Genomic DNA, 21,357 nt, shown 5'->3' on the forward strand with positions numbered 1-21,357 from the left:
TTTTAAGAATCACTGTACTTGTTTCTTTGTCGTAAATTAAGAAATGGTTAATTCTAGGAAACTGATAGATAAAATGCTTTTTCTTAAGATTTTCCTTTCTCATTTAATCACATTATGATTCTTGATCAGACTTTCCTCTGGCTAGGAGATCTGATGTAGTGTCTTCCTCATTCTATTAAATGTAGGCAGAGGAAGAGGGGGTCTGGTGAGTATCAAGAACTGTGAGCCTGGCATGGGCATGTGGGCAGCACTTGTGTGGGTACAGACTAGATTATGTTCTCAAGAAAAAGCATACTGGGGAAAAATGTGCTTTGTTGGCCCTTTATAGAGGACTTTAATTAGAAGTCACTCCTAACTCCTGGGGTGGGAGCAGTTTCTAGCTTGCTGCTACATCTCCTCCTACTGCTAATGAGCATGCTCCTTGCAAGGACATGTTTCTTCTGACAGTTAAAGCTGCAGATGAGAGTTATTTCTGTTCACCTTTCTCTCTACATTTAACCCTTACTGCTCAGATTCAGATTATGCAAGTAGACTGGTATGTGTTTTTCATTGTTTAGGAAATTGAAAATGTTTCAGGGTAATAAGAATAATGTTTGTGAGCAAAAGGTATATAGTCAAAGTTTAATTTATTCAAATATGGACAATAGATGCGAATTCCTTTAGTGTTGGCCATATTTGGACCTTTTCTTTCTGGTAGTCCTTTAAAATTGGCATTAAATTTATAATTGAATAGTTGAATTATTTATTTCATTATTATGTAATTAGAATCCCTGTCCTGGACATCTGTTTCTCTTATTTAGGCAGCTCTCCCCATGGCACAGGTTTCATTAAGTAATTAGCAGAGGAGATGTAAATTTCTTATGCAGACATGATGATAATCCTGTAGACCGCTATTTATTTCATTAGCTTCTAATTAAAACACTAAGTTGACTTGTGAGGAAATGCCAAAGAATGGTTTGCTTCGCTGAGAAGTTATATATAACACAGTCACCTTCCTGGATGGCAGCGTGTGAAGGGTGGTAAATAGTTTAGGGGGTTATTTCCCCTCCCTCCTTGTGGTTGGGAGCATTAGAGGGCACAGAGATTCCTTTGCATTTAATAGAGCATTGAAGAGTTCCCACTGTGGTGCAGTTGGCTCAGCGGTGTCTCTGCAGCACCAGGTCACAGGTTCGATTGCCGGGTTGGCACAATGGGTTAAGGATCTGACGTTGCCACAGCGGCAGTGTAGGTAACAACTGTGGCTTGGGTATGATCCCTGACCTGGGAACTCCATATGCTGTGAGGTGGCCAAGAAAGAAAAAACAAAACAAAACAAAACCAAAAAAACAATTGACTGAGTGAAGGATACATGGGCTTATTCCAGAGTGCTAAAGTTATGAATCTCTTAATATTTAGGAACAGTTCCTTGATTTTGAAAAATAGCACATTCTGGTAAAGATTTCGTCTGTCTTGGTTTAGATGTGTTGAGGACTGCTTCTCATGGCTCAGACTTTCTATCCATGGATGCCTTTGGTCTTGGGCTTATACAGATGCTGAGACATTGACTCTCTGAGGACTGACTAGGGCCAGGTGCTGGTCCTTTAGGATGGCTGATTCAGCGCAGCCAGAAGCTGTTGGCAGCATCAGAAACCTCCCTTAGGACCCGCTGCTTCAGGAACATCCAGTGCTGCCTGGCCTCCAGAACAAATAACTTGGTTGTCTTTATATATAATGTAGAGTGGATAGAGGAAGATTTCAGCATGAGACCATGCAGACTTATTCCTTAGTTTTGTTGTTACTGGGTGCTCATTGGTGAAACAAGGTGGGGAATTAGAAGAGCCCAGACAGCCTTCTCATTTTGGGGGTTACATCATGCTGGGTTGTTTGGTGATGACCAGTGGTGATTATGATTATATTATAATCAATTCTGTTTCTCAATCTTAAGAATCGTATATTAAAATCTGCTGTATTCAGGAGTTCCTATTGTGGTTCAGTGGGTTACGAACCTAACTAGTATCCATGAGGTTGTGGGTTGGATCCTTGGCCTTGCTTAGTGGGTTAAGGATCCAGCATTGCGGTGGCTGTGGTGTAGGCCAGCACCTACAGCTCCAATTTGACCCCAGCCTTGGGAACCTCCATATGCCGCAGGTGCGGCCCTAAAAATCCAAAAAAAAAAAAAAAACCAACAACAAAAAAATTCACATCACTTTCTCTCTTAATTGAAAATAGCCATGGATAGCACTGCCATTCCGAAAGTAAATTGTCTTCTGATAGCAAAGGCTTGCTTTAGAAATGGAAGTGGGTGCTGTGTAGGTAGACAGCACCTTTGACAGTTTGGGACAGTCTCACCAGGGAAACAGCTTTGAATGTGAACATTGCACTTCCAGACATATATTAGGTTCTGTCAGTTAACAGGGCAAATGAAAGAGGGTCCAAGTCTTCATCTTTCTGTTACAGGTGTGCAGGCATCATATCAAGGCCCCCTGGATTTTAACAGGTTAATAATGCAAAGGCTTCAACTACTTCCCCTTCTTGTATGGACCCTAGTCTCTCTTCTCTCCCCACCTCACTGCCCTGGAGTTGGGGGTAATTTCTTATTTGGATGCTCCAGATTTAGGACCCTGTCTCAGAACAAACACAATTTTTGTTGTTGTTGTTACAGCTTTTACTCTAGAATTTTCTTGTTACCCAAAGGGAAAAAAGGTCTAAGTAGGGTTATTAATACAAATGGTGCCATTGTTAGTTTGTTTAAAAATAAAGGACCCCCCCCCCAGCAATGTGGCTCATACCAGGTGAATTCCTTTTGGCTGGCTGCTTTGTAATGATTTACATTTAGATTGTTGCTTGTTGTTCTTGTAGGGGAAGGGGAGGGGTCCCAGCTTGTCTGGCTGCCTCAGTCATCACACTGACTAGATTTGGACAGCTTTGCTCAGCAGAGCTGGGAAATAGGCTGAACTTACTTTCAATTGTTTTCATCAAAGGCCTTGTTTAGTTGGTTTGTATTGGGGGAAAACGTCATGTAGGACTGGAAGGACTAAATGAAATGAAAAATGAAGTTTACAATTGCCAAGAATGGTGTGTGCCTTCTGAATTCAGGGCACAATGCAGTAGGCTGGAGGGCTCTGAGCAGACGCCATCACAATCGAGGCCAGTGAGTGCCCAGGTGACGTGTAGCATCTTCACACAGAGGGAGCCTGGGGAAAGGCGTACCCACAGCCTTCATTGAAATACAGCCAGCGCCTGCTGCTTCTCACTAGAGCCACGTTGGCCAGAAGATCGTGACTGCCTAGGAGAAGCTGAGTTTAGGCGGAGGGCACATTAGTGAGCAAAGCAGATGAAACGTTCTGCCTTCCAGGAGTTCGTATTGTCCAGGGGACAAAGTCAGAAGATCAGTGCTGTGGAGGAACAAAGGGAAGGAAAAGGAGGAGGGGAAGGGCTACAGAAGGGGCAAGAGAGGTTTAGACCAGGTTTTCAGGGAGGACTTCATTGAAAAGGCGGCTTAAAATACTTAAAAGAGGTGAGATCCCTTGTGGATTGGGGTAAAGGGTATCTCAGACAAAGGGAACAGAAGGTGCAAAGGCCCTCGGGCAGGAGACAGGAGGCTAATGTGGATGGAGCAGAGGGGGAGAACAGCTAAGAAGAGGGCCCCTCATCATGCAGGCCCTTTCCAAGGGTCGGGGAAGTATCTGCACTTTTCCTCTGAGAAGAAGAGCCACTAGAGGATTTTGACCAGGAGAGTGAAATGATTTTAACTTGATTTTTGACAGGTGTGCTTGGCTGCTGTGTGAAGAATAGACTGTAGGGATAAGGGAAGGGCGGGGAGACCAGGAAGAGTACTTCACTGGGCTGGGTGAGATGGTGATGCCTGGACCAATGTGGTGGTGGTTGGAGGGGTGAGAAGGGGTGGAATCCGGGTCTGTTTAGGAGGCACCCTTCCAGAGGTGGTTTATTTTAGCACAACCTTGGCAAGAGGTGCACCATCAGTATGCAGTGGTAGCAATTCTGGGAGTACAGAGCCCCCTGGATGCTGTACCTTTTTTTTTTTTTGGAAGGCAAGAGTAATTTACAGCCTGCCTATGACATGAACTTTATTGCATTTGTCTTTTTTGAGGTTATTAAGACACAGTTGTCACAACACAACACCTTCCAACTTGGCACCAGCCCTAGGGTTGTGGTGCCAAGTGCTGCCTCGGTGCCACCCCACAAGTGAGGCCATGGGACAGCTGGCTGTGAACAAGCGAGGGTACTTCTTCACTCTGAATAAAAGTGGAATAGATTTCAGTATTGGAACCTGATTCTTATGTATTTAGTTGTGCTTAGGAATAGAAATGTGTTTTTACTAAAGAAGATTAGGGACACCCCCTCCATGAAACACCGAGTTTGGGTATGGAATTGTGCTAAGCATGGTGAGAAAAAGAAATAGTAGACATAGTCCCTTCTCTGGTGAAGTATAGTCTACTTGAGGACAAAGATCCAAGAGGAGATAAATAACTAATACAAGCAGAAAACAACTAGGCCTAGAGAAGGGGTGCAAAGAGAGGATCCCCTTTCCAGCTAGAGCGGTCTCCTCATAGAGATGACTGTTTTTATGTATGTATGTGTATGTGGATGTCTTTTTAGGGCCACATCCGTGGCATACGGAGATTCCCAGGCTAGGGATTGAATCAGAGCTGTGGCCACAGGCCTATGCCACAGCCACAGCAATGCCAGATCCTGAACCCACTGAGTGAAGCCAGTGATCAGACCCACATGCTCATGGTTACTAGTCGGATTCATAACCTGCTGAGCCCCAAGGGAACTCCCAAGGTGACTTTTTTAAAACAACAAAGAGGAGTTCCTGTTGTGGTGCATTGGAAACAAATCCGACTAGGAACCATGAGGTTGCAGGTTCGATCCCTGGCCTTGCTCAGTGGATTAAGGATCAGGCGTTGCTGTGAGCTGCGGTTGTAGGTTGCAGATGCAGCTCGGATCATGCGTTGCTGTGGTGTAGGCCAGCAGCTGTAGCTCCGATTGGACCCCTAGCCTGGGAACCTCCATTGTGCCGTGGGTATGGCCCTGAAAAGCAAAAAAAAAAATAAATAAAAATAAAAACAACAACAAAGAAGTGATGTCTATTGAGCCACCTCTGCCTTCTCTCCTAAGCTCAGGCCTGGCTTGTTAGAAGTCAACTCTGAAGGTATATGTTTGTCACAATTTGTCCAGCATAATCCAGGCCAGTCAGAACTGGGTCTTGCTCACACAGGTCCAGTTCCTGGAAAAGGGCTCTAGGCTGGTCAGGAGAATGCTTGGCAGTGCATTAATCAACTGTGCTTGCCGGGCCAGGCACTAACCATGACCCCCAAATGTGTTGTTTTGCTCAGATTCACAGTCTGAGAATGAGGCCTCGCCAGTGAAACGGCCACGACTACTGGAGAGTACTGAACGCCCCGAGGAAACCAGCCGATCCAAACAGAAAAGCCGCCGTCGGTGCTTCCAGTGCCAAACCAAACTGGAGCTGGTGCAGCAGGAGTTGGGATCCTGCCGCTGTGGTAAGCATCTCCCCCATGGCGTGGTGGAGACTGTCCTTGGCCCCCAGGTGTAGCTCTGGAACGTGTTCCTAAGAGGCTGAAGTCCTCCTCCATCTCCTGAGTACCTCCCTGCATTGCTGTAGGTTTGGAGCTTGGAAAGTCAGTAGTGGAGGATTCTTATTTCTGAACACCCTGTATTTCCTCTCAGATGTAGAAAAAAGGCAAAACATCCCCAACTCCTCTTGACACATATTTCTTTTTTTTTTTTGGTCTTTTTGCCATTTCTAGGGCCGATCCCATGGTACATGGAGGTTCCCAGGCTAGGGGTCGAATTGGAGCTGTAGCCACCGGCCTACGCCAGAGCCACAGCAACTCGGGATCCGAGCTGCTTCTGCAACCTACACCACAGCTCATGGCAATGCCGGATCCTTAACCCACTGAGCAAGGCCAGGGATCAAACCCGCAACCTCATGGTTCCTAGTCGGATTCGTTAACCACTGAGCTGCAACGGGAACTCCAACACATATTTCCTTAGAGTTGCATTGTCACTGCTTACTGCTCTCAACTCCCCATTGCATATTACTGTGGTTCCTTCTCATTGGTGACTTATTTAGAAATTAGCCAAACCAGAAATTCTGGGATATGTACCATAAAATTCAGATATTAAATTAATTTTGAATGAGCTTCTTACTACGTATAATAAATGGAAGATTTCTCCCCCATATCCCTTTTAAATTAAAGTTTGATTAGAAAATTATTTTCTTTGAACCGTAATTCATCGTCAGTTAACTCCTTGAAATAGCTTTAAAGTAACCTTTCCTTCTGTATCATCCAGCATAATACCAACTCTTAGAATTGCCGCAAACTAATGTGTTTTTAAAAAACTTTATACCCACCTACAATGGAACAAAACTTAGACCAATCCTTCCTTTCCTTTTGACCACATACATCATGTCCCAGAGAAGCAAAATTGTGTGGGTACGTTGTTTAGGCTGACATAGAGATTTCGTGCCCCTGTTTTTATTTCCTGACTTGAGGGCATAGTAGAATAAAATTGTTGTGCAGGACAGAGCTGTCCTCAGGCAGACTGGCCCCCACCTGTGAGAGTCCTTAGGTGGGAGCTTAGACGCTGACTTTCGCCACTGGGATAACCGTAGATGTTCTCCACACTGATGCTGCTCATCAGGCCCGATGGTTCTCTCCGCACTCAGCAGTTACGGTTACGCAGAGCCTTATCTTCTGAAGAGACAGCCCTCACTCCTCCTGCCCCTCAGTTATCTGCCCTGTTGGAAATGAGAAGGAGGGAAGGAGTACCAGCTTCTCATGGAAACTCCTTTCCGGTCATGACTAGAAGTTGTTTGTTACACACTCTGGTGTGTGGTACTCAGCAAGATCAGAAACACATACTCAGCTGCAGAAATGGAGGCCGACTTGGAGCCCAGGTGTCACCAGGGAAGTTTGTATTTTTCAGTTTGGCATTTATTTATCCTGTTAAATGCTTGTATGAAAATGTGAGATGAGAGGTAGGATAAGACATGGGGGCAGAGGCTGTCAGCAGTATTTTCAAATTCTGGCTGTGTTCCTACAACATGGCATGGCCCAGGTGAGCCCTGAACCTTAGTCTTAGGCTGCACCTTGATCAGCCCTGCAAGGTAGTTAAAATTCTTTTTTTTTTTTTTTTTTTTTTTTTTTTTATTAATTTTATTTTCACTGTACAGCATCATTATCTTACTTATACATTACAATTACAGTTTTACATTTCTTCTGTTGCATGAGTATCTAACATATTTCATTATTCAGCGGATTCTTGTAATTATTTACTTTACTGATAGCCAAGCTCGATCCTCCCACTCCTCCCCTCCATCAGCAACAAGTCTTCTCAATCATGATTGATTTTTTTTCTGAGATGTTATTTGTGTATATTATTCATTATATGATTCGTATGTATTTTTTTGTCTTTCTTATTTCACTCAGTATAGATTCTTATTCATCATTTGCTGCAATGCATGATTCATTTTTTTTATGTATGTATTATTTTATATACATTTCGATCAATCTCTGTCGATATTTGATTTTTCATGTCTCTATTGTGAATAGTGCTGCATAATGCGGTCATGTGTCTTTTAAGTAAGCTTTGTCGGATAGATAAATTCTTAATGAGATCATGAAGGAATACTGTGGTTAGCCAAGGAAACTCTAGGGTCTCATGGCTAACCAACTTTGCCCATATTGGGTCACCAGATCTTTTGTGGCCTGCAAATTCTTGATTTGGTTTTCACATGAACCATTGGGGGTTTCTGCAGTCTAGTTGTTACTAGTATTTTAAAGCCTCTCTGACCTGTTGCTTAGTGGTGGTTAAACACAGGCCTTGGTGGTTCCTAAATTAGAATCATGGGATTTTCCTGTACCTTACATTCTTGTTTCCTTCTTTAAAGTAACTGAATCCTGGGTATTACACAGGATTTGCCCTGGTGGATCAAGCAGTGGGCCCATCAAATGTGCTGTCTTGCCTCTGGCAGTAGCTAATAGCTCCTCTCTTTGTCAGACAAGCAGTGAGAATTCAGTTAGCACTGAGACATCCAGAGGAGTTGTAACCAAGTCTCCCATTTTACCCTTTGGCTTTGATGCCAACCACCTAATTTCCTAAGGTCTTTTTTTTTTTTTTTTTTGGTCTTTTTGCCTTTTCTAGGGCTGCAGATATGGAGGTTCCCAGGCTATGGGTCTAATCGGAGCTGTAGCCGCCAGCCTACACCAGAGCCACAGCAATGCGGGATCCGAGCCGTGTCTGCAACCCACACCACAGCTCATGGCAATGCCAGATCCTTAACCCCCTGAGCAAGCCAGGGATTGAACCCGCAACCTCATGGTTCTTAGTCGGATTCATTAACCACTGAGCCATGGCAGGAACTCCCTGATTTCCTAAGGTCTTAAGCACTAAACTGAAAATATCTAGAAACCCATGTTAGATGACTTCATGTGCTCCTCCAGTACAGCCAGCTTGACTGTACTACTGAGTGCAGATTGCTCTGCTATGCTCTTCACCACTCGGGCACGAGGCTGGGTTTCTAAGGGTTGGCCATAGACAAGCATTCTTTTTAAATGATCTAACATGTAGTCCCTTGGTTTGTGCCCAATTCCAAGAGTCTCCTTTTAAAAAGGTTTGGTTTTTCTGCTGGAGAAGAAAGGCCTTATCTTTCTGCAGTCCCTCCAGCTCAGCTTCCAAGAGAGAGCTGGGAGTTGAGTTTGGCCCACTGAGAGCTTCATGCTTATGTGCTCAGAAAAATGACTGAGTCAACTGCCACATTTTAAAAGATGAAGGACAGCAATAGGAATGCACACCTCTGGGACTGTCTTTAACAAATAGCTCTTGTGTTCCTCCTCCCTGTCTGCTTGGATCTCTCTAGGAAAAGGTGAGTTGTGTAGTTATTTCCTTGAGGTTGCATGGAGTGCTAGAGAGACATTTAACTGCCCTGAAAGGTTTTTGAGGAGGGGAAACACAGTAATTTACTACTGAAAGTGAAGACTCAGGAAGGTAGTTTGAACTCAAGCAGAATACTTCTTCACTGCAGAAAATCTTTTTTTATATATGTATTCACAATCTTTTTTCCATTCCCCTTCCACTCTGTACAGGTTATTAACTGCTGACAAGAAATTCACATCTCATAAATAATGCTTAAGAGCCACTGCTATATAAATTGAATGTGTTATGAATTGTGATGGGCCTTTTTGTAGCATTCGATGCCTAGAGCAGGAAGAACAGAGGATGTCATTTTCATTAATTTCTAATGAGGTGCCAATTAAAGACAGGGAAGACGCTCCAAAGGGAAGAGTGGCCAAGCTCCCCTGAATCCTCCGCCCGGGGCTGTCATCCAAACACTGCCAGCAAGCCTTCTCTAAAAATTCCATTAAATCACAGTCTCATCGAGAGCACACAGACACATTCAGCTCCCCTTTGATCTTCAAAAGAGCAATTTGTAAGGCAAGTTCTGAGCCTTCTCACATAGGGAACAGCTAGAGGTGATAGGAATTGTTAATTGCCAAGACACTCCATGGGCTTTCAATAAAGAGGTGAATTTTGAAGATGAATCTCCTCTGCCTCGCTGTGACTAGATAACCTTTAAATCAATAATACCAAAGTAACACCCTTTTCCTGTGAAATCTTTCTGGGTGCCAATTAGAAAAGGCATGTGGCGAGGCTGGGATGATATCCTGCATTCTAGAGTATCTTCAGCAGTTTAGCTTCTCAAGATGGAAAACAATGGCATAAAAATGGATTTATTTGTTTCATTTTCTACTCAGTAGGCAAATTGATCAGCTCGTTGTCATTACAGGAGTCTCATCTCTCCAGATGCCACCTAGAGGGTGTTCTTCTGAAATCTGGCCATCCTCATCATATCTGGGCCACATCACAGCCACCTGAGTGCTATGTTTTCCAAGTAGATCCTACATGATGCACACCGCATGGCTTTTTAATTGCTGTGCAGTGCTTCCCAGAACCACAGAATTAATTTTTAAATACTAGTCTAAGAGCTTGCATAAGTTACCGCATATTTTCAATTGACAGTGACTTACACTGTAAGCTGATATGCTCCCTTTGGGGACAGCAGTGCTTTTACTAACCTCTTGAGTAATCTGACTTCCTTTATTGCTTTCAAAATAAATTTTATATTCACTTTAGAAATGCAGAGCAATGCTTTACCTAGGACCATTAGTTTATCACCAGTTGCCTTAGTGGTCATTTCTGCCTTATCATTCACTATCAAGCTAAATTCAGCAAGCAGTTACTGAGATATGACTTTGCATAAAGCATTTCACTAGGTTTTGTGGGGAATATAGAAGCTAGATTACAGAATGTAGAAGCTCATAGTTTAGGTCAGGGATTTCAGACTTGAATGGGCATCAGTCACATGGAAGGCTGCTAAAACACAGACTGCTGGGCCCACCCCTGAGCTTCTGACTCACTGTGCCCATGGATGTTTAACAGGTTCTCAGGTGATGTTGATGCTGCTGGTGTGAGGACTGTGCTTTGAGAACTGCTGCTCTAGGCACTTCTCAATCCCAAGAAGCCTCTAAAAAATTAGAATGGGCCTCATTCTAAACAAATCAGAAGAGATTTCGAGGTATTGTTTTTAACTTTTTATTTGAAAATTACAGGTTTTTTTTTTTTTTTTTTTCTTTTTTATGGACATTTGAGAGTAAGTTGCAAACAGAGTGAGCCTGTATATACTTCAGGGAGTGTTTCCAATTTTATAACCACAGCTTCAGTAAATTGATACTGATAAATACTTTCATCAAAACTTTTGTCCACATGTCAGTTTTGCTAGTTGATCCAATGATGTTCTCTCTCTCTCTCTCTCTTTTTTTTTTTTTTTTTTTTTTTGCTTTTTAGGGCCTCACCTGCAGCACATGGAGGTTCCCAGGCTACAGGTCGAATTGGAGCTATAGCTGCCAGCCTACGCCACAGTCACACCAGATCTGAGCTTTGTCTGCGACCTAGACCACATGGCAACGCGGATCCTTAATATACTGACAAGGGCTAGGGATCAAACCTGCATCCTTGTGGATACTAGTCGGGTTTGCTTCTGCTGAGCCACTACAGGAACTCCCAGTGCTGTTCTTTATAAAAGCAGTTTCCTTCCAGTGCACAATCCGGTCCACAGTCAAGTATTGCATTTAGTTATCATGTTTCTTCAGACTTTTAACCTGGAATATTTTCATGGCTTTTTTTTTTTTTAAGTTTTATTGAAGTATAGTTAATTTACAAGGTTGTGGTAATTGCTGTATAGCAAAGTGACCCAGTCATGCATATACACATATCCTTTCTCTCTCAGACTCTTTTCCCACATAGATTATCACAGGATACTGGGTAGAGGTACCCTTCGGGCAGTTGTTCTATATACCTCAGTGTGCATATGCCAATCCCACACCCCCAGTCCATTCCTCCCACCCTCATAGCCTTTCTTTGTTTTTAACGATACTGACATTTTTGAAGACTGCATTCCTCCACACCCCTCCATTTACCCTCCCCACCCCCTTTTTTAATAGAGCACTCCTCATTTGGGGTTTGTCTGGTGTTTCTTCATGCTCAGATTCAGATTTCACATCAGCAGTCGGGTATGGTCTGAGGGCCCTGCGTCAGGAGGCACGGATGTCCACCCACCTCATTGCTGATGTTAATTTTGACCCACTCACCAAGTCAAGGCATTATCCAGTTTCTCAAAATAGTTAACTCTGTTTTTATTCTTGCAACTAGTAAGCAGTCTGTGGGAGACACTTTATATAAAGGTCCTGCTCATCATCAAAAAACACGTCTCCTAGATTTAGCATCCATTGATGATTCTTGCCTAAACCCATGTTTACTATGATGGTTGCAAAATGATGATTTTCTCACTCTAGTCCTTCTTACCATTTGCACTAGCATTCTCCTCTCCCATTTATTTACCCATTATTGGTATGGGCTCATGGGCTCTTACATTTTTCAGAGCTATAATCCATCACTATACTTAATTACTTTGGTGCTGAAATTGCCCCAAATTTGGCAACGGGAAGTTTCTTCAAGCTGAAATCTGTTTTTGTGACATGGCTCCCATTTAAAAAAAGCATTTTCTTACTCTGGCATAACAAGATGTGTTCTGGAGACATCTTATACTTACCTTTGCCCAGTCCTAGAATCAGCTACTTTCCCAAGGATCCCTAAGGTGATTTAAATGTGCATTCAAAGTAGGGATTTACTGGTTCTGAGAGGAAGGAAGGCCCATGCATAAGATAAACGGCATTCAGGGCAGCCTACCCATAAGAGTTTGAATCAAGGTACAAGCTATATGTTATAGGAATATGTGGAGAGAGAAATTAATTCCAGCTGGAGACTCTGGACATACTTCCACAGTAGGGGCACAGGGGGCTGGGTGGAGCTTAGATATGCAGAAAGGGGCGTGCTTGGACCAAGCTGGTGTCCTGAAGGTGGTGACCTCTGTGCAGCCTGTTGGAGCCTTGGGGTGAATTGAGGACAAACTGCTAGAAAAGGAGGGAAGGAGTTCCAGACTGTAGGGTTTGGACATTCATCTATAATGAAAACTTATCAGTGGTTTTGCAACACCTAATTTGACTTTTTAAAAAAAATTAAACGTACAAGAAAGCATAACAGGAGGCTGTTGAATCTTTTTAGAGTAGTCATCGAGGGAGAAGGTGAACTGATTTACTAAGTGAGAAGAACTGCATGTGTCACTACAGGGGACTGCACAGCAAACAGATGGTGATATCCTGAGGTCACCATGGGGCGAGGAGCCGGGCTGACTACAAAGCATGTAGGTGACATGTAAACACCAGCTGGTTCACCAGCATCAGAAATCACACAGATAAGCCTGTGTCTAGGCCTTTCTTTTAACTTTCTTCCAAGTCTGATTTAAACCTTTCAGAGACATTTGGCATTCTGTCCTATGTCTCAAAGAAAGGGAAACAGTATGTTCTTATAAAAGGCTTTATTCTGGGTGCAGAGTTCTAGGCTGGATCCCTCAGAAAACCCTGCTGTCCAAGGAAACACTTGAGGTCCTTTATCATGAACAGATTGGTTTGGCTGATGAGGTGTTACCATTATTGCTCTTGAGTGACACATTCACGCTGTGCCATGTGTGGTGTGGTGGCCAAGATTCCAGCCATATAGGAGCTCCTGATTTTGTGCTAAGTCTGGCAATGCAAGGCCTAGGTTTCTCCAGCACCTCTTAGCAGTGTGGTCTATGTTACCTTAGGGCTCAGGAGAAGGAGATGCCTGCCCACCCTCCACAAAGCAAAACCAAACCAGACCAAAACCCTTTGATGGGTTATTTTATGTGTGAGAGCTAAGAGTAATTGGAAATCGTGAGGCAAATTCTGAGAAAATTTTCTCCCACTGCTACTCTCTTCCTTTCACTCTCACTATACTTTTACCTAAACAAGAAGATGATATCTTTGTTCCCCATTTAATCTTTAATGTATAAGAGTTCTGGTCTAAAACCAAAAGGATTAGTCCCTCTGCTGCTGCTCTAAATTGCAAGTTGAGGTGTTAGAGCAAAACAAATCAAACCTTTACTGAACGCTAGCTCCATATATTTAGCCCATTAGGTTGCCATGTCCCAGAGATCCAGCCTACCATATGTCCTCTGACAAGGCTGTAGAGAGATACTGGAAACATGAGGAGCTCCCCTCCCCAGTAAAGGAGCATCAAAGACAAGCTTTTAAAAGACAAAATGTGCAGAGCACATTTGCCGAAGCCTGTGTCACTTCCCCACTTATACCCTACTGACAGGTGAACCATGAGGTAAAGTATTTTCCATCTGGATAATAAATTTGCAATTGCTTTTATAGTGGAGTCTTAGAAATAACAGCACAATAATAATTTCATCAAAATACTGGATAGGTTGCCCTGTTTAGAATACTTCTTTATGGGGTGGGGGGGAATGGCTTATTGCAAAAGGAAATGATTTTTTTGGTTTTAATTCTACCAGTAAATAATTTCAGGTAATTCTTTGCTCAGCAAGGGGTGTGTATGTGTGTGTTTTACAGGTTTTTTAATATATAATTTATATACCATAAAATTCACCTATTTCATAGTTCAGTGGGTTTTAGTAACTTTAAGGTGTGTAGCCATCACCTATTCAGAGTTCAGAATACTTCCATCATCCCAGAAAGTTCCTTTGTACCCAGTTTTTTGTCAGTCCCTACACTCTCCTACCACAGCCCCAGGCAACCACTGATCTACTTCTGTTGGTATAATTTTGCCTTTTCTGGAAATTTAACATCATTGGAGTCTATTTAGGTATATCTATGGCTATATATATATACACACATATAGTCTTGTGTATCCATGTAGCATGTTGTTTTTGAGATTCATCCATGTTGTTACATATCAGTAGTTCATTCCTCTTTAATGTTGAGTAGTATTTCATTATATGAATGATACCACATTAGTTTATCCATTTACCAGTTGACATACATTTAGGTTGTTCCAATTTGGGGATATTATGAGTAGAGCTGCTGTAAATATTCATGCAGAAGTCTCGTGTGGACATGTGCTTCAATTTCTTGGGTAAGTACATAGAGGTGGAATTGCCAGGTTGAATGGTCATTAACGTTTTAAGAAAATCCCATCAGCAGTATATTAGGGTTTCAGTTTCTCCATAATTTGCCAGCAGTTAACACTGTCATTCTTTTGAACTTCAGTTATTCTGGTGGTTGTGTGATGCTGTCTCACCATGGTATGTTAATTTAGATTTCTCTAATGACCAATGATGTTAAGCATCTTTTTCATATACCTTTTGGCCACTCATATATCTTCTTTTCTGGAGGGTCTGTTTAGACTTCAAATATTTTGCCCATTTTTAAAAGATTTACAGAATTGTTGCCTTTAATAATGTTTCTAGCCCATTAATATGATATGTCTTATCACTTGTTTGTCTTTAATTTCATAGCAGCATTTTATATTTTTCAGTATACATCTTTGTTAAGTTTATTCCTAAGTATTTTAATATTATGATGCTGTTGTTACAACAGTGTCTAATACAACAGTGATCTGAGGGAGAAAGGAGGGCTCTCAGGGGGTTGGACTGGCACCAGGTGGATAACCCACAAGGTTTCATGAAAATTCTTTAGTAAGTAAAAATGTAGGTGCTAAGGCAATTCTGAGTATTTTAAATTTTAAATATAAAATATTTCATATAATTTATATACAATGTAATTTATATACTATAAAATATAAATTTTATTTTATTTGCTGTTTCAAAATGCAGTCAGTTTTTTTTTTTTTTTTAATTATAGTTGGGAGCTCCCATTATGGCTCATGGGTTAAGAACCCAGCTAGTATCTATGAGGATGCAAGTTCGATCCCTTTCCTTTGTCAGTGAGTTAAGGATCTGGTGTTGCTGTGAGCTGTGGCATAGGTTGAAAATGTGGCTCAATCTGGTGTTGCTGTGGCTATGGCATAGACTGACAGCTGCAGCTCCAATTCGACTCCCTAACCTGCGAAATTCCATACGCTGCAGGTGCGGCCCTAAAAAGACATATACATATACATACATACAGTATAGTTGATATGTATTTGTGCCAAAATGACTTAGACATATAAATATGTTGTTTTTTGTATATTATTTTTCATCTTGGTCTGTTCTAAGAGACTGGATAGAGTTCCCTGTGCTATACAGCAGGATCTCATTGCTTATCCATTCTAAATGTAATAGTTTGCATCTATCAACCCCAAACTTCCAGTTGACCCCTCTCCCTCACCCTACCTCCTTGGCAACCGTAGTCTGTTCTCTATGTCTCTGAGTCTGTTTCTGTTTTGTTGTTAGGTTCATTTGTGCCATATTTTGGATTTGACATAAAAATGATATCATATGGTATTTGTCTTTTTCTGATTTACTTCACTTAGTATGATAATCTTTAGGTCCATCCATATTCTGCAAATGGCATTATTTCATTCTTTTTAATGGCTGAGTAGTATTCCATTGTATATACATACCACATCTTTTTAATCCCTTCATCTGTCAGTGGACATTTAGGTTGTTTCCTTTTCTTGGCTATTGTGAATAGTGCTGTGATGAACATACAGATGCATGTATCTTTTTGGTTTATAATATTGTTTAGATATATGCCCAGGAATGGGGTTTCTGAGGAACCTCTATACTGTTTTCCATAGTGGTTGTACCAATTTACATTCCACCCAGCAGAGTAGGAGGGTTTCCTTTGCTCTACATCATCTCTAGTATTTATTTGTCGACCGAATTGTGATCACTCTGACCTATGTAAGGTGGTACCTCATTGTAGTTTTGATTTGCAATTCTCCAATAATTAGTGATATTGAGCGTCTTTTCATGGTGCCTACTGACCATCCATATGTCTTCTTTGGAAAAATGTCTAGGTCTTCTGCATGTTTTTCAGTCGGGTTATTTGTTTTCTTGTTGAAATGCAGTCAGTTTTTGTGTATGGCCTTTTAGCCTGCAGTCTTACTAAATTCAATTATTCTAGACTCCTTAGGATTTTCTAAATCGATGATCATGTCATCTGCTAATATGGGCAGTTTTACTCCCCTCCAACCTGTATGCCTGTTATTTCTTTTTCTTATAGTATTGCATTGGCTGGGACCTCTAGCATAATGTTGAATGGAAGTGTTAAAATGGACCTCCTTGCCTTTTCCTTGATGTTCAGTAGAAAGCATTCAGTCTTTTACCTCTGAGTATGATTTCACTGTCCATTTTCATAGCTGTCCCCAACCCTGACAAGTTTTAGCAGTTATTACTTCTGGGATATATTGTAGGAAAACATAAGAAATGTCTAAATACATTCTCCCCAAATGGATGATGTAGCTCATGGGGAGCTACATGTGGCCTAAAAAAGGTCAACAAAGCTGTGTTTTAAAGAGTTTTGCCTTCCCATGCTTATAGTTAAAACCTATTTACTCCCTTTGTCCATATGTAGTGTGTCAGTCTGGCTGTAGGGGGGAAAGCCTGTGACCTGAGAGCCCTCCTTTCTCCCTCAGATCACTGTTGTATCAGACACCCAAGATGCTGCTCTGGGTTATTTTCATTTGAGGTGATGAAAGTCTACCACACTGAGACATGCTTTGAGATGCTCTGTTTGAATTAAATGCTTTTACCTAATACAAAATCACCAAAAAAATTGTGATACCACCAAACTTAGGAGCTTCAGCAAGTATTTAGTTCAACCCCCCCCCCTTTTAAATGAGAAAACCAGGACCAAAAAGATTGCCAGTTGCCTCATCTCATACCTGTGTTTGATGTGAAGCTCATCTCATACCTGGCTTTGATATGAAGCTCAAGGACTGCTAAAGAAGAGTTTCTGACCAACATGACTGCTGAGAGCAATGCCCACCTCTCCCTCCCTCCCCTCCTCCCTCCAGCCTAGCTCTTAGCCCCCACCGACTACAGCTTCTCATCATGTGTTCTTGCCCCTCCTTCCATGGACATCTGTCATCCAGCTCATCTCTTCTGAAGTACCCAGACGATTTCTTGGTCTTTCCTGCAAGTTAATACACCTGACTCTCTTAACCTCCTCTTAGTTCAGCTTCCAGAACCTTGTTTAGGACTTGGGACTCTTATATGTACCCTGTGCAGCAAAATGTCACCAAATTAGAAAAGTTATGGTAAAAATGAAATAGTATTTAGTCAAAATAGGGTTAAAATTTTTTTCTTTCAAAATTGATAAATTGTTCCCAAAAATATTGCTAAAGAAATGTCCTTTCTGGGGCCTTTAATGTGTATGGTTAAAACTTATTTGTGGAGTTCCTTTTGTGGCTCAGTGGAAACAAATCTGACTAGTACCCATGAGGACACAGGTTTGATCCCTGGCCTCACTCAGTGGGTTAAGGAGCCGGCATTGCCGTGAGCTGTGGTGTAGGTCACAGACATGGCTCAGATCTGGAGTTGCTACGGCCATGGCCTAGGCTGGCAGCTACAGCTGCTATTCAGCCCCTAGCCTGGGAACCTCCATATGCTGTGGGTGTGGCCCTAAAAAAAAACACAACTGGAGTTCCCATTGTGGTGCAGCGGAAATGAATTTGGCTAGGAGCCATAAGGTGGCAGGTGCGATCCCTGGCCTTGCTCAGTGGGTTAAGGATCCAGTGTTGCCGTGAGCTGTGGTGTAAGTCACAGATGCAGCTTGGATCTGGTATTGCTGTGGTTGTGGTATAGGCCAGCAGCTACAGCTCCAATTCATCCCCTAGCCTGGGAACCTCCATATGCTGTGGGTACAACCCTAAAAAGCAAAAAAGCAAAAAACCCACCTAATTTGTGTTTATTGCATTGTACACAGATATCTGCTATTAGACATTCTCTATTTTTTTATTTTTTATAATTTTTAATTTTTTCCATTATAGCCGGTTTATAGTGTTCTGTCAATTTTCTGCTGAACAGCAAGGTGACTGAGTCACACATACATGTATACATTCTTATTTCTTACATTATCATGCTCCATCATAAGTGACTAGATATAGTTCCCAGTGCTATACAGCAGGTTCTCATTGCTTTTCCATTCCAAAGGCAATGGTTTGCATCTATTAACCCCAAATTCTCAATCCATCCCACTCACTCCCCCTCCTCCACAGCAACCACAAGTCTGTTCTCCAAGTCCATGATTTTCTTTTCTGTGGAAAGGTTCATTTGTGCTCTATATTAGATTCTGATATAAGTGATATCATGTATTTGGCTTTCTCTTTCTGACTTAGTTCACTTAGTATGAGAGTCTCTAGTTCCATCCATGTTGCTGCAAATGGCATTATTTTGTTCTTTTTGATGGCTGAATAGTATTCCATTTGTGTATATGAACCACATCTTCTTAATCTATTCATCTGTCGATGGATGTTTAGGTTGTTTCCATGTCTTAGCTATTGTGAATAGTGCTGCAATGAACATATGGGTGCATGTGTCTTTTTCAAGGAAAGTTTTGTCTGGATATATGCCCAAGGGTGGGATTACTGGGTCATATGGTAGTTCCGTGTACGGTTTTCTGAGGTACCTCCATACTGTTTTCCATAGTGGTTGTACCAACTTACATTCCCACCAACAGTGTAGGAGGGTTCCCTTTTCTCCACACCCTCTCCAGCATTTATCTGTGGACTTATTAATGATGGCCATTTTGACTGGTGTGAGGTGGTACCTCATAGTAGTTTTGGTTTGTAACTCTCTGTCTTTCTAGATTCTTAGGTGACTCCTTCATGAGTAGTGCATCTTAAAAACTGTGGGCAGCACTTCAGAGTCCCTGGGTAGATGGGGATACTTCTTCTTTAGAAAGTAAAAATGTAGGTGCTAAGGCAGTTCTAACTTACCCCGGTTTGATATACTGCCTATACACTTAACAGCTCATTTTTTTCATAGGAAATGCACAGGTAATTTCAGGCAAAATAGAAGTACTAGAAATTTCCAGTGAGGTCATTCACGTGTAGAGGTTTTATATCACATCTAGGCAACTCCATTCTCTTTCACTTGGAGATTTACATCTTCTGAGTGTTGAACACATGCCTTCCTCACTGGTCTCCTCTCTCCTGTCAGATTCTAAAATCCTCAGATACCAGGACCGTGTGTTGCTCTAGAGCTTCCCACAGCCTGTGGCCTACAGTAGGTACCCTGTCAGTGTTGACTAACAACACACAAGAAAAAAGTTGGAAGTGAAAGAATGGCCGTTGTGGTGAGCCTGCTGGTTATCTTCAGGGGAAAGTCCTCTTGCGGTAGTGCTTGAAGGCAGGCCCATGCAGGTAATGGGAAAACGTCTGGGCCAATCTCCACGTGAATCCTTGACGCTGGTATACATGAGCCGAGGGTTTCCCAGTGGAATAATTGGCTGAAGGAAGAAGGTTTGGATAGAAAAACTTAGCACCATTTGCTTTTATGTTCTTTTATCTACCTTGAATTTTTATTGGTCGAGGGGGAAAAATCAGGCAAGATATACACTATTCTATCTTACATACACATGAACTATATTCTATCTTACGTATACGTGAACTATCTTACATACACATGAACTATTCTATCTTACATACACATGAACTTTTCTATCTTTGGTCTAACTAAAATTATTTGATGTGCTTATGGTTTAATTAAATACTCAACTTTAGGGATGTCTTTTTTGCATAAATAAAATCTGTGATTCAGCTTGCAGAAGAATAAGATGAGTTCTTTGGAGGTCACAGAGACTCCCAGGTCACAGACCTATTGTATATCCACAGCAGTCTCTCACTCCTGCGTAACAAACCCATCACTCTCTGACACAGAATCCAAACATGTAAGTGACTTACAAGTTATCCACCTGGTGCCAGTCCAACCCCCTGAACTACCGCTGCAGAAGCCCTGGCAGGAAATCCAACCACCACGTACATCTCCAGCCTGCAGGGAGTGTGGCCTGTCTTGTTGCCAGGCAGCTTAGACTGACTAAGTGCTTCCTCCAGTGAGCTAAAACCAGCCTCCGTATGTAACATGTCCTCATTCCTCCTGGAGAGACCTGTCACAAATTGTCTTCCTCTTCTGCAAGCCTTCTGTTCAGATATTTGAACGCGGTGGCTTTGGCTCTCCAGCTCCCCAGTTTCTCCCGTGGCAAGTCTTTTCACAGGAACTAAAGAATAATAGTGTGGGGACACCAAGGGCAGGGTTCACAGGAATGCCAGACGGGGCTCAGTGTTTGTCGCCACACTTTCCTCATCAGAGGCCCTCAGAAGATCTTGGTATCTTTTTTTTTTCTTCATGAAACCTTGTGGGTCTTCTGGGACTGCTCCGAAGTCTTCTCTTCCTTGGAGTCCGTGGTTGGCCTCTGTTGCTGTAGTTCTCAGAACGTGCTGAAGGTGTCTGCGTGTTTGCCTTCCTCTCCGACCACAGGCACGGGAGGACAGGACCGTGCTGTGCTCTTTATGGCGCAGCCCTGCCACAGTACCTGCGTGCAGTGTTGCCTGGGGGAGCCCTGTACCATGGCAGTTGTGTGATCTTCTAAGTGACAGAAGAACTTTACTGAGCACCTGCTATGTACTGGATGCCTGTACGTAATGATATAACTGTGCTATATCATTTGACCCTTATAAAAGCATTGTTGGAGAAATAGTACTCCTTTTTCACAGAGGTGAAAACTCAAGCTTTGAAGTTAAGCTACTCAGAAATATTAAGGGAGCACCTGACGCTTGAACCTCTGGTCTGTTGAGTTCCCAGAATCCCCCCACTTTTTGTGTCCCCAAACTGGCCATTGGGGTGCCCTAAACAGTGAGGGTATGAGTACAGCATGAGTTGTCTCTGTTTTCAGCCATCTGGATTTTAGCCATTCCTTAAGCATGTCCCTATCTCAGTGCTTTTCGATGAACACTGAATGGTAAAAATTTATGCAGCCTGCTCTGTGGGAACCACTTCAG

The 21,357-nt window shown here is 42.3% G+C and overlaps 1 protein-coding gene across 4 annotated transcripts in view; it reads left to right on the plus strand.

The window, feature by feature from the left end:
- ZFAND3 (zinc finger AN1-type containing 3) overlaps positions 1–21,357 on the plus strand; it is a 339,806-nt gene that overhangs the window by 301,209 nt on the left and 17,240 nt on the right. For all 4 annotated transcript variants that reach the window (XM_021099855.1, XM_021099854.1, XM_021099853.1 and 1 more), the window contains one exon: positions 5,340–5,507. In XM_021099855.1, the coding sequence (XP_020955514.1) occupies positions 5,340–5,507 (168 nt within the window). The remainder of the gene's footprint in view (positions 1–5,339; positions 5,508–21,357) is intronic.

Source organism: Sus scrofa, chromosome 7 (assembly GCF_000003025.6).
Source record: "Sus scrofa isolate TJ Tabasco breed Duroc chromosome 7, Sscrofa11.1, whole genome shotgun sequence".
In the NCBI taxonomy this organism is placed as follows: Eukaryota; Metazoa; Chordata; class Mammalia; order Artiodactyla; family Suidae; genus Sus; species Sus scrofa.